General features: G+C 33.5%; 2 protein-coding genes across 2 annotated transcripts; one reads left to right on the plus strand and one right to left on the minus strand.

Annotated features, from left to right (window-relative positions):
• The first annotated feature begins 309 nt into the window (after positions 1-309).
• LOC114179465 (afadin- and alpha-actinin-binding protein) lies at positions 310-5,915 on the plus strand. Its single transcript, XM_028065813.1, has 16 exons — positions 310-691; positions 765-793; positions 888-999; positions 1,094-1,191; positions 1,282-1,378; positions 1,570-1,659; positions 1,765-1,827; positions 1,982-2,056; positions 2,141-2,206; positions 2,298-2,375; positions 3,024-3,134; positions 3,217-3,294; positions 3,381-3,500; positions 4,582-4,625; positions 4,707-4,734; positions 5,586-5,915. Exons 1-16 carry the CDS (start codon positions 659-661, stop codon positions 5,598-5,600), a joined length of 1,137 nt encoding a protein of 378 aa, XP_027921614.1. The 5' UTR covers positions 310-658; the 3' UTR covers positions 5,601-5,915.
• A 4,515-nt stretch (positions 5,916-10,430) lies between these two features.
• LOC114179780 lies at positions 10,431-11,218 on the minus strand. Its single transcript, XM_028066235.1, has one exon. It carries the CDS (start codon positions 11,189-11,191, stop codon positions 10,652-10,654), a length of 540 nt encoding a protein of 179 aa, XP_027922036.1. The 5' UTR covers positions 11,192-11,218; the 3' UTR covers positions 10,431-10,651.
• Positions 11,219-13,011: the final 1,793 nt, after the last annotated feature.

Genomic DNA, 13,011 nt, shown 5'->3' on the forward strand with positions numbered 1-13,011 from the left:
GTAAGTGTAATTGAACCAAATATAGATTATTGCCACCATTTGATTGAAATTTTAGTAACGGATGTATCAGAAAAAGAAAAGAAGTAGCTGGAGGAGTTAAGTGCGTTGGGACATAACAAAACAATGGACATTGATTAGGAACGGAGAAGTATATATAACCCGAAAGATATATCGTATAAACATTGATTATGAGATGAAAGTCGCATCTCAACCAACAAAAATAGAAAACAAAACCCTGCACGTCTAATTCACGAGATGTTTGCTTTCACTTCATTTCTTCCCAAACCCAAAATCCAGAGTCAAAACGATTCTCTAGTTTAGGCGCCATAATCACAACCAAAAATAAAGTTCGCGATTGCCACCTTGGATCTTTCTAACCAATCAAGAACCGCCACGTCACTAGTCTCTCAAAGAAAAAGTGCACGTGAAGCCAGCTGTGGAGGTTTAATTGGAGGGTACAAAGACAAATATCCAAGATCCGAGTGCAGAGTATAATTCGCAGACATAATCATAATTCAGAATTCAGCATCCCCAACCATAGCAACCGCTTTATTGATTGATTCCACTTCAAATTTGGGCACCGCTTAAAATTCTCAGAACTTAGATCTAAAACTGATACTACTCACTCCAACACAAGCTCTTTCTCACTCTAACAACAATGCCTCCCACTGAAGGAGACTTCGATCTTAGGGTAAAACTCCGAGAATCCCTATTCACGTTTTTCTCCGTCTCTATTTCTCTCACCCTATCTCTTTTCTCTGCAGCAACCTTCTCAATCTGCCTTCGCAACCGGGTTAGTTTAGTACCTCAGAAAACCCTATGCTCTTCAATTTTTTCTTCCACGGTAATCCATTCGTAGGGTTTTCGATTTCCTTTATTTGTTTCAGAGAGTACACGTTCGCCGATGTGGAGAATTTGGAGCATTGCGCTAAGTATCTCAACCAATCGCTCGTAACGTTCGGATTCCCTGCTTCGCTCGATCTCTTCGCAAATGACCCCGTAAGAATTTAACTGATATTCACTTAACATCGTTTTTTTCGCCAATGTGTGTTTGTATGTTATGTGAATGGTGTTGTTTTGGAAAATGTGGTAGGTTTCCATTGCGCGGACGTGCAATTGCATTTACTTTCTGCTCCAACAGAGACAGCGCGATGTTGAATTTAGAGAGTCTGCTAATGATCAAAGACAACGGTAGTTCCTATATGGATACTTGTTCGGTGTTTCCCTCGTGATTCATTATCTGAACGAGTTCAATGTGTTTTGCCTTCGATGTTGTTGTAGACTGTTGTCTGACATCTCGAGGTTAGAAGCCAAAGTGGAGAGGCTTGAAGGTCAACTACAAGTCAAAGACAGGGAGATAGCGACTATTACTAGAACAGTAAGTAGATGCTTGGATTTCTGGTTTTCACAAACGTAAAGCATATTATTGTTTTGCTTAAATGAAATGTTCAGAGGCGTGTCTCTATTATGCAAACGGACAACAATTTCCTTATTTGTGCACTGATGCCACCTGAATTTATTTGTTTATTTATTGTTTTATTTTAATTGGGGTTGAGTTCCTGTGTATAGGAAGCTAAAAACACGGCAGCTTTGAAGGCTCAAATTGAGAAGCTGCAGCAGGAGAGGGATGAGTTTCAGAGAATGGTTATTGGTAATCAGGTTAGAATTTGATATACTTTGCTTATTCGTCTTATTTGGATTACCCTACTTCAAAATGAATAAGCCTCTGACTCTTGTCAATCTGACCATTGAATGGTGTTAAAGCAAGTAAAGACTCAACAACTGCATGAGATGAAGAAGAAGGAAAAGGAATACATAAAGTTGCAGGTGAGGTATCTTTGCTTTTGTATAGTTCGATGAAAACTAAATTTTGGTGATTGGTGCTCTTGCATCGGAGGAACTTTACCGATGATTGATTGAATGATTCCACAGTTCATTAGATTTTGGAAATGATGAAAGGCTGTTATTTTTGTATTTGCAGGAGAGACTAAACCAAGTTTTAATGGAGAAGAAAAAAGAGTCTAGGTCAGGCATGGAGATAATGAATTTGCTTCAGGTACGAGCTGTCCATTTGTTTTGGACTTTGCTTGGAAGATATTCAGTTTCATGATGGTTTGGTTTTTATAATGTGTGTAAACAGAAGGAAGGGAGGCAACGTGGAACATGGAATGGGAAGAAAGCTGACAATGATTTTTACAAAAAGATTGTATGCTGAATAATAAGCTTTCACCTTGTTTTTATAGTTTTTGCATTCTGTAAACATCCTCATCTCCTACCCTTTAATTTAATATTGAAAGGTGGATGCTTATGAGGCAAAAAATCAAGAACTGATGGCAGAGAATACTGATTTAAGAGCATTGTTAAGATCAATGCAGGTAGGTTCATGATTTATAATTATCGTTATATGCTGAAATTTCTAATAGCATGTATTTACGAATGCAAACTGTTTCATTTTTTCACATTTCACTGATTGTCCTTGATGTAATTTTTGTATCTTCATAAACTTTTGCTATGATATAATTCAGTCACTATGTGCTTCCTTTTTATTGTTTTCATCTTGCCTTCAGTTTTAGATAGGTCTCTTTTCCTGTTATTTCCTTTCTTCCCAAGTGAATATCTATGCGTGAATGTGTGTGTGCACACCTCTGCTGTACATGAATGGGTTTGCCTGTTTCTTCTATTATCTTTTCCATTATTAAAAGTTTTATGTCTTTGGTTTGGTCTCAAAGTCAATAATATAAAAAATTTGATGTGTTATGGGAATCAGTTAATTTGTCATTCAAAGTGCAAAATGATGGATGGCCATTTTAACTAAGCGGGAAATGGAAGAACATTGACATGATAGTGTATTTGTGATATTGGTGGCTTTCAGCATTTTTCTTTTCTGATTTCATCCAATATTCTAATTTATGTCTCCTACAGTCTTTGTTTTCCCCTGTATAAAGGCCTGTATTCTGTAATGCACCCCTCTAAAGCATGTTCCTCAACCTAGATTATGAGATTTGTGAGTATACTGATTACAGGTGGATATGCGTGATTTCTTAAATGCGCCTAACGGACTACCTAAGCAATCTCTCACTGGCAATGAAAGAGTTGAAAGTGATCCTTCACAATCTCCATTGGTTGGGAAAATGGTAAAGAAGCTTATTAAATTTTCATACTTTGTTCCCCTTTCAAACTACCCTTGGATATTGTTAATGAGTTTGTTACTTGCAGGACGTATTTGACCTACCTTTTCATATGGCCAGAGATCAAATAGAAGAAAGCCTTCGTAACAAAATGACTTCTATAAAGGTACTTACTGATTCTTTTCTTTAAGTATTTACATACATGAACTGTTTGTCTATGGTTGTTAAGTGCTTGAAAATTGAAATATGAAGGAGCGCATGGTTCAATTGCAAGATGCTCAAAAGGGAGCAGAAGTTACTTCGGAGGCTAGTGAGAGGGAACTTGAGCTTGAAGCTCAGCTTGTTGAAGCAAGAAGCATCATACAGGAGCAGGTAATATTTTGTGTTTTCCCGAGTTAGGTCACAGGCATTTAGAGCCTGTTTGATACTTTGACTGTGATGTAAACCAACACAAGCTGCTTTTTAGTCAGAGAAGCTCTTCTTTGTTATGTTTCGTACGTAGTGTCTAGCCAAAATACAAAATGATCTTTAAAATGACAGGTGGTGAAAAACAGATTTGTTAGAAGAAGCAAGAATAGGTGCTTCGCTTGTGTACATAGCGAGAAAATGGAGGGAAAATAGAAAGAAAGGAAGTACTGCTGTTTTGAGTATTTCTGTCTACATATATGCTAGGTTAATTGAAATTTCCACAGATACTCTAAATTTTCAACTTTTGTATGACTATATCTGCTAAAGCAGGTCTATATCTGCTACTAACAGCATAAAACTACTAATTGAAAGGCTTAAATCCATTTCTGGTTCCCATAGTTGTGAATGTGCAATTTTAGTTCCTATAAAATTTTAATGGCACGTTCCGTTCCCTAATTTTCCAAAATTAAGCAATTTTAGGCCACTGCTATTACATTATGAATTTCCAAAATTCTCTAGTAATAATAGTTTGTTACTTATTTATACAGGATAGTCATAGTAATCTTTAAAAATAAGTTTTAATATCTTTTATCACTGAAAACACACAAGTAGTTTTGTTAGCAATTGATGATGTATTTATGTTCGACCAAAATTGTTTAGTTTTGGAAATCTTAGGACCAAATGTGCAATTAAATATTTTTTAGGGACCGAAATTGTACATTGACGAAATTATGGAGATTGAAATTGGATTTAAGCATAATTTAAATCTGTGTAACTCCTATTTTTCATTAACTGAAATTTGAAAAGCTCGTGGATCAATATATATGTGGACTCTAATTTTTCTTTTTTCTGGGGGAGGTGTGTCATACTAAACGAGTGTCTCAATTCAAACACTTCTCTCTTTCTATAAATCCAAGTACTTTTCCTTTTAATCATGCCTTTTAATATAATTGCCTTACAGTATTTTTTAGCATATGTTTGTGTTACGTTGACACCGCATTACAAATTTTTTAATTTATTAATGTGATAATGTGTCGTATCGCAGGCATCAATAATGTCTAAACATCTTGCAAAATCTGATAGGCCAAGGTACTCTATACTTTTGATTTGTTAACAACTATCTAATCATGAAAAGATGCAGTATGTTTAAATGCTTTTCAACCTTTACAGGGATTCTCTCATTCCAGCACCGGCTGAGGTATGTATTTATGTATATGTTGTTTCGGCGAAGTATTTGTTACGTCCATTTAGCAGTCAACCTTGTTTCATATAATTAAGATTCTGAAGGTTTTTCATATTGTGATTGGATTTGTGGTAATTGGTTGTTAAGTAGCTTTGGAAAATTATTTGTAGCGAGGTATACTTTATTTTATAAAGTTATTATGGCCTTAAACTATCTTCATGGACTTCTCATTACTTGAATATCCCAATCTGAGTCTCTGTTTCTTGAGTTTCTTATCGAGATAGTTTATAGTTTTCACGTGTGATATAACATCTGACATTTGTCTATCCAAAAGTTCTCACGTATGAACTTTACAATGCTGAAAATATATTCAAAATGTATTCTGTCTAAAGCCATGAAATTCTGAAGCTAAGTTGTTAGTACTGAGAATTATAGAAATATAAAGGATAATAGAAATGGATTTCCATCATACTTACGCCGCTACTGGCTGCAGAAGGGATCAAATTATTAGTGTTGGCATGGTCTTGTGTGCCTTTGTGGTGTTGGCGGGATTTTGGTGTGGAAAGAGGGGTGTGGTGGTAACATTTAGAATTAACCATTTTTGTGGCCTCCGGTGCTGATTCTTTTAAATGGTGTTTTAATTCTCTTCGCTTGAAATGTTGATTAACATATGATTTAGGATTCAATCATAAAGTCGACATCATTATCTTGCATAATTATACTGGTAATTGGCAGCTTCTAATATGAAATGAGGTAATATTATTGTGTTCATCGTGTCACTTTCAGCTCTGTAGATTTATTGTTACTTCTCTATTGATCACATTGATGGTGCCAGCGTTGTGAAGTTGTTTTTTCTTGATTTGCAGGCAGTATGTAATTAACAAAAGCGAGGTTACTCATATTTGATGCATCGCATGATTAACTGAGTTGGTCTGCAGTATAACAGGCATGGGCATCGTTCTTTTAGACTATTTAACTAATCTTGCTTGTTCATCCTGCACTGCCGTAGTTTATGTTAGCAGGCAGGGTATGGTTGAATGTCTTTGTAATTACTAGAATGATGTTGTAATTAGTGTTATTGTACCCTTGAAACTGGTAGAAGAAAATTTAGATATTTATGTCACAACTTCACAAGGACCATTCAAACTACGTAGCATTTAAGATCGACGGTTAGAGTAGAGAGATTTTCTGATACCACTTTTGTCTCTTCTAAAATTCGTTTTCTCATTTATTCAGAGGAAATACACAGTTCACTTAGATTTTTTGAAGAAATGGTGGTGATAGCTTTCAAAGATAAATGCAGAGGGAGTAGTTGGGGACCAGTGCTCCGTAGAGCCAACAATTACTAGAAAACATTTATTCCATTTTAGGATCTTTCGTGAACCCCCGCCCCCCTAAAGCATTAAAAGTTATTTAATGCGGTGTACTTTTTATTTAAAATTAATAATTTATTTGCGAAATTTATTACATTTGAAGTGTTGAGTAATATTTTTCGGTGGGAGATAGTTTTTTTTATTGGATTGGGGTTGGGGGTGGAATGAGAAAGAGCGAAGAGGAAAGATATGAAAAGGAAATTGTTTGGATGAGAGGAAAGTGAATAGATTTCGTTAGAAAGAGAAATGTGATTATAAAAAAGTAAAAGTTACAATATATAAAAGATACTAAGTTTTTTGGATAATTTTATTAAAAATGTCCGTAATAGATTTGAATAGTGATTTATTGTATGAATAATGAATTGCAAATAAATATTTCTAGACATTTATTATCTTGGAATTATATTATATATTGTGAATGAATGTGTGTGTAAAAATAAAAGCAAATATATGGAATTGGAGATGAATTGATACGAATATAGTTATTTGAAGACTAAAAGAAAAAAAAAAGCAATTAATGTCGTAGGAAAATCAAATCTATTTATGCATGAACCAAATTCATGTCAGCAACATTTTTTGCACTGTAATTGGATGAGGTGTCCACCGATTTTGCATGCAACTTCAAGGATTGATTGATATTATTAATTATCATTTATATTTTGGTTTTGGTTGCACGTTTTGGCGTTGCTATAATTATTGCATTAAAACCAATTTAAATGTGGTTTAAATGATAAATTGAATGATTGAGTGTTGGGAATAAATTTAGAACCAATTTTTTGAGGATTAATACCCAATTCAAAGACAAATGTGTAACTGTATTGATGACGTTTATTTCAACACAGCCTATTGATGACGCCTTTGAAGGTTATATGCATATATGTTATCAACTGAACAATAAGAGTAGTTAACTTTAAATTTGAGCTTTTGCAGATACATTTTTGGAAGTGGGAGGATTTTTTCTATAGAGTAAATTTATGATATGCACTATAAATTAGTAAATTAATCAAAAGTAAAAGAATATGATACATAAGCAAAAAGGAGAAATGCGGAGGTACATGTTTCTCCAAGTTTGGGTATCTATAATCAATAATTTAAGTTCAAGTATCAATAATATAAAACAGTGTAGAATATTTTTTTTTTATCAGCAATAACAGCGTAGAAATTAATGAAATTGTGATACACAATATACAAGTTGAATGGCTGGAATGAAGAAAAATATAAAGAATTTTTGGTGACCACAAAGTACCTTAGTTATTGAGAGTTTTAATTTAGTGTTTTATTTTCTTATATTACGATTGGGTTATATTCCATTATATGAATATTAAACATAAAAGGGAGAAGAGAAAACTATGATTAGTATTAATGAGATAAAAGGGATGTGACCATACAATGTGAACCAATTGTCTGTGAAGTGATATTGGTATAGTAGTATCAATTGAAGAAAAAAATAACAATTTAGATTAAGATGATTTGAATACATAAAAAAAAAAAAAGGGCCATTAGAAGCAATGAGAGAGTGGGGTGATGTATGTAACAAACCTTGCTTAATGGCACTTCAACTGTTATTTTGAATTTGTTTTTTATGATGGATTTCGATGAATGACAGCTGTTTGAGTGAACATGTGAAATTTCTTACAGCTATGTAATTTATAAATAGTATTATATATTTTTTAGCAGGACTTCTTACCTTTTTTTTCTTTGCCAATAATACGAGTTGATTAGGTTATTTGAGTAGAGAGGCTTGACAAGCGTTGTTTTCGGCATGTAGGCCCAAAAGGCTTTTAAATGTATGGGTTGAGGTGAAGTGGCATGGAAAACACTAACTCCAAGTTACTTGTTTATGAAGAGTGATGATGAGGGTGTAGGTTACATGTTATAGTTACAACTAACTAGGCCTACTATGGCTCACCAAGACACATGGATGTGATGTGATAGCTTTTGGGTTTATGATGAAGGGGAGGGGAATGTGCAAAAGTTTGGTCACCCCATCTTACCAATCTACACTGCTTCACACAAAAATCGACTTTAAGGAATGTTTCCCAAACAGTTCTTTCCAATGTTTTTACTCTTATCGGAGAAAATACGTTACTCCCACCACTTTATAACTCCAACATATGCATCTTGTGTCGTCGTCCATACAAGAAGATACATAATTATTACTAGAATTTTATCGACTGAAATATATTGATAAAACAAATATTATAAATAAAATTCTAAATTTTAATTTATATTAATAATGGATTAATCGGTAAAATTTGTCAATAAATTATAATTTTTATTATTGATAAAAATATTTATTGGTAAAGTATTTTAATAAAAATTGTCGGTAAATTTCATCAATAAAATATGTGTTAAAGTTCCAATTCGTTAGTTACAAATGTATTTTGAAATTTGTTAGTAAATATGTTAGTAATAGATTTTCTTAAAATTTGTTGATAAATCTGTGACCAATTGATTTATTTGAGAATGCAGGGATAAATCTATTAGTAAATGTTTTTCTTAAAAGTCAATTGGTAATTCTGTGTGTAAAATGAGTATCTATTTCCCTATCAAATTTGACAAAAATATTTGTTATAAATTAAATTGAGATCAATGAGAAAAAGTAAAAAAAAAAAAGAAGAAAGAGAAAAAAAAGACGAAATGCAACATTGGTAGCGACGAAGCCAACAATGGTGAAGGTGACACTATTAATGGCAAACGCGACACCAACAATAACGAATGTAATGTCGATAATGGAGAAAATGACGTCGATAATAGAAAAGGTGAGGCAAACAACAACATATATGCAGGGGAGAGGAGAAGTTGAATGCGACAAACGTGACTATGACAACAACAACCAAGGACGAGAAGGAGAAAAACGAAGACGAAGACAGAGAAAATAATTACCAATGTATTTTTTTATTCATTGGTAAAATTTATTGATAAATATTTTATCGATACATTTTTTGCCATCAATAAATCGTCAATAATTTTAATTTATCTACAAATTTTAATGATTACTGTAGTTGTAGGCCAAAGACTGATATGTTGAGGAGCACAAATGTCGATTATGTTATTCTTTGGGAAAATTCTTTGGTCTTATGCTTTTTTTCAAGTTAAGGTTGAGGGGGGTGTTTAGTGATAGGTCAAAGGTGAATCTGTTGAAGAGTCCAAATGCTAATTGAGTTTAGGATGATCACCAATGGAGATGCTATGCTACAATAATGGAATAATAATTTAGATATTTAAAAAAAAAAATTATTCAAGCAACTGTTCCAGACATGTTAAAGGGTACACTTTAAATGAAAAAAGTTATCGAGTAATAAATGAGATGGTTTTAAAAGACTAAGAAGATAGGAATTTAGGGTGTCTCAAGGCAAAAGATAGAAAAAAGGGAGAAAAAGACAACTTTGAATGCTATGTTTTATTAGTCTCTTACCTTGTGGGTAGAATAATTATCAACAAATTTTAATCAATTTTATTATGTTTTAAAGAGTTAAAGTTATATATATATATATATATATATATATATATATATATATATATATATATATATATATATATATATATACGGTAAGTTTTTCTCGTACCATAGTGTACATGAAGAGTTATTACTCCATTAAATTCATTTTATAATTATTTCAGTTTATAATTTCATTTTCAATGTATTTATTTCTAATTGAATAACTCAATTCAACTATTTTTTACTATTTATTTTTATTTTTATTTATTTAATTTGTCTTAAGGTTAAGACCCTTCAAATTTGGCATCAAATACATATATGAATGTGGATAAAAAAATAATAGTTAGAGGGAGGAGCGTTGAAAATCTCTTATTAACTATAAATAAGATGAATTTATAATAAATAAGTAGATTTTTTAAGGTTGAATTAGATTTAAAGTCAACTCTTTAAAATGTTATCAGAGTGATGCCAATTCTATCTTAGCAAAAGTTATATTTATTGGACATATTAGCCTGAAAGATCCTTAAAAGTTAGTTTTGTAAGGTTGAGTTAAATTTAAAATATATCTTTTAATCTAAAGTCTATGATAGCAAAAATTGTGATTTGTTTGGTCTATCAACGTGAGAGATATGTTGAAGTCATATCAACTAAAGATAGAAGAATTTACAATATATGAAATGAGCGGAAATTTTATATACAAGTTGATTTTATAAACTTTAGTAACACTTAAACTCGTAGGAGAGACTTTCACAAAAGTGATTTCTTCTACCAAAATTAGTCTTCAACACTATATACTTCATAAAAAATGCATAATCACTATGTGCACGAATAAAAACGAAAATCTAGAGCCAGTTATCTTTCAAGTTTTCCTAACCAGAGTGAGCGAATTTTTTACATGATCGTCATAAAGTAAAGAATAACAATGTATGTGTCTTCGTCACAGCAGTTGAAGTGGCTGCATTAGACTTTGCCGAGAGGCTCTGATCGATAAAACTATTATTAGATGATGAAATTTTTACAAAATGAAAAATAATGTGAGTGTGTGCGCGAGAGAATATACCATTCTAAAGTAAACAGAATTAGCAGAACTAACTGCATATACAGAGAGTTATACATTTCAATCACGCCTTGCAACAGAAACGAAAACTCTGCTAACATGCATGGGGAAGCAACCAAAGCTCAAAGGCTTTCCATACACTTCTCTCACAGTAGTCGTAGGACTCTTCACGAATGACATAGACGACCAAGAAGAGAAACTCGAGCCACGCGAGGATGCCACAGACTCAGAATCGGAGCTGCAATCGAACCTTGCTAACATCTCCAAACCAATAACATCTTCTTCGTGGAAACAATCTTGGGATGACTTTTTGCTCTTTCCGCGCTCAACCCTTTTCTTCCAAAACCTTAACCTTGACCGTGATGAAGGTTTCGGGTCTGGAACGCAGGGTTTGGGTAGCCCCATGCTGAGAAGTGCTGGTGGGGGACTCAGTGGAGGAAGATCATCTTTTGGTCGTTCCTTTGCCACCCCTGGTTGCATTTCCCATTTGAACGGAACCCCTTCCCCACTCCTATAGTAAGAGTTGCGAGAGGAGCACCCCAGAGAGGATCTCCTTGAAAGAATTTTGCTCAATGACATCTTCTCGTACTCGAAATCCATCGTAGCTTTTCCAATAAACAAAGTTAGACGAAGTTGTGTTTATATAGGATGAAGTGTGTGGTGTTTGGTTTGGTGTAGTATTGTTTATATACGTAAACACTGTTTTTGACCATACAGACACTCATAATTGTTAATTACATTGATTGGTCATAGGTTGTTACTTCTAGTTTGAGTGACTCAAAGCCTTTTTGTATTGACAAGGAAACGAATAGTGAAGCAAAAGATGGGTACGTAGTTACTGTCGTTGTTTCTAAGGCTGCTGCAAACCAATTATTATTGTAAGTTGGCCGGCCTCTGTTGCATGTGCCATTACCATACCGTAGGACTTAGTCACCATCACATTTATATATGAATTAGGGTTTGTGATGATCACTGAGATTATTTATTTATTTATTTATTGGCTTGTGTTATATGTGATGCACATGTCAGGGTTGCAGTGGAAAGTAAGGCTAGGCTTTTTGTGCTTGAATTAAGTAAAATGATATATTAATACGTGTGACAACTAAGGGCCATCTTCTTATCTTCACGGCTTTGATTGGAACATAGATAACTTTTCTCAATTGCTAAGAAAGCAAAGTCCATTACTTGGAAATTACCTAAGGTTTCATTCATTGAATTTGAACCAGTGCAGATGCCACTGGCTAGCTACTATTTCATTATTATGAGAATGAAGAGGACTTTTCACAATAACTTCTTTTTAATTGTCTGCCATATACCCTTTAGTTTTATAATTATAACTTCTTAAAGAGTATGATTTGGAACTGTTAACCGAACTGTGGAAGATAATTTGGCCCAGCAGTTCAAATATTATTCTGTGTATATGTATGACTGAGGAGACAAGATCACGTTATGTTCACACCGACTTCAAGAAAATTCTTTGGTACGATTGAGCTTCACTGTTATTAATTATACCCTTTTACTTGGTCCAGCTCTGAAGTCCAAGTGAATGGTAAAGTTTCTATATTTACCCAAACAACAGCACTTCTTGTGGTTTGGTATCATTTAATATATCTTTTTGACAATGCATTGGATATGGATGTATCATTGTATATGAATAAGACATTTACATGTTATCTAATCCTAAAACATTAGGTACCTTTTGGCGAACACCCTATATAAAGCCGAGCAATTATACTCCGCAGGATCCATTTGGTTTATATTTTCGTGTATAAGGGTGGTAAAAAAAATCTATTTTTTTTTTATCCCAAAAAAATCTAATTTTTTTTATCCGATTTCATTTTACTTTTGATTCAATCCATTTAAAATTTATTTTATTAAAATTTCAATCAATTTTATTAAATTTGAATTGAATATTCATTTTTTAATCTAGATTTTTAATTATGAAAAATTCAAAATATTTAATCTAAACTTTTAGTTGGGTTGAATGGAAGGTCAGGATGGGTTAGTCCAGACCGAAGATCAAGACGAGTCGATACAGATCGAAAGTTAAGACAGATCAATATAGACACAAGGTCGAACTAGGTAGGCCCAAGACGAAGGTCGAGTCAGACTAGCGTAGGCTCAAGGGCGAGACGTGTCGGAGGTAGAGTGAAATTCAACCACAACTAAAATTTGGTTAAGTCGGTCCCGACCGAAATCCAGTCGAAATTCAGCCGAATCATCCTCGACCGAAATTTGGCTGAATTCGATCGAGTCGATCCAGATCGAAATTTGGTCATATTCAACTTGGTCTGTCCAATCACCCCCAAATGAAATACAACCATATTCAATCGAGTTGATCACGACCAAAATTCCGTGAATTCAACCAAGTAGGTCCAACTAAAATTTGACCATTTTCATCCAAGACGACTCCAATCAAA

The sequence above is a fragment of the Vigna unguiculata genome, chromosome 3 (assembly GCF_004118075.2).
Source record: "Vigna unguiculata cultivar IT97K-499-35 chromosome 3, ASM411807v1, whole genome shotgun sequence".
Taxonomy (NCBI): domain Eukaryota; kingdom Viridiplantae; phylum Streptophyta; class Magnoliopsida; order Fabales; family Fabaceae; genus Vigna; species Vigna unguiculata.

Excerpts from the sequence above, each read along its gene's own strand:
- LOC114179465 (XM_028065813.1), top strand. The coding sequence starts at position 659 with ATGCCTCCCACTGAAGGAGACTTCGATCTTAGG. Across the intron at positions 1,379-1,569 it reads TAGCGACTATTACTAGAACA|GAAGCTAAAAACACGGCAGC; the intron begins GTAAGTAGATGC and ends TCCTGTGTATAG. Across the intron at positions 2,057-2,140 it reads AGATAATGAATTTGCTTCAG|AAGGAAGGGAGGCAACGTGG; the intron begins GTACGAGCTGTC and ends GTGTGTAAACAG.
- LOC114179780 (XM_028066235.1), bottom strand. The coding sequence starts at position 11,191 with ATGGATTTCGAGTACGAGAAGATGTCATTGAGCAAAATTCTTTCAAGG.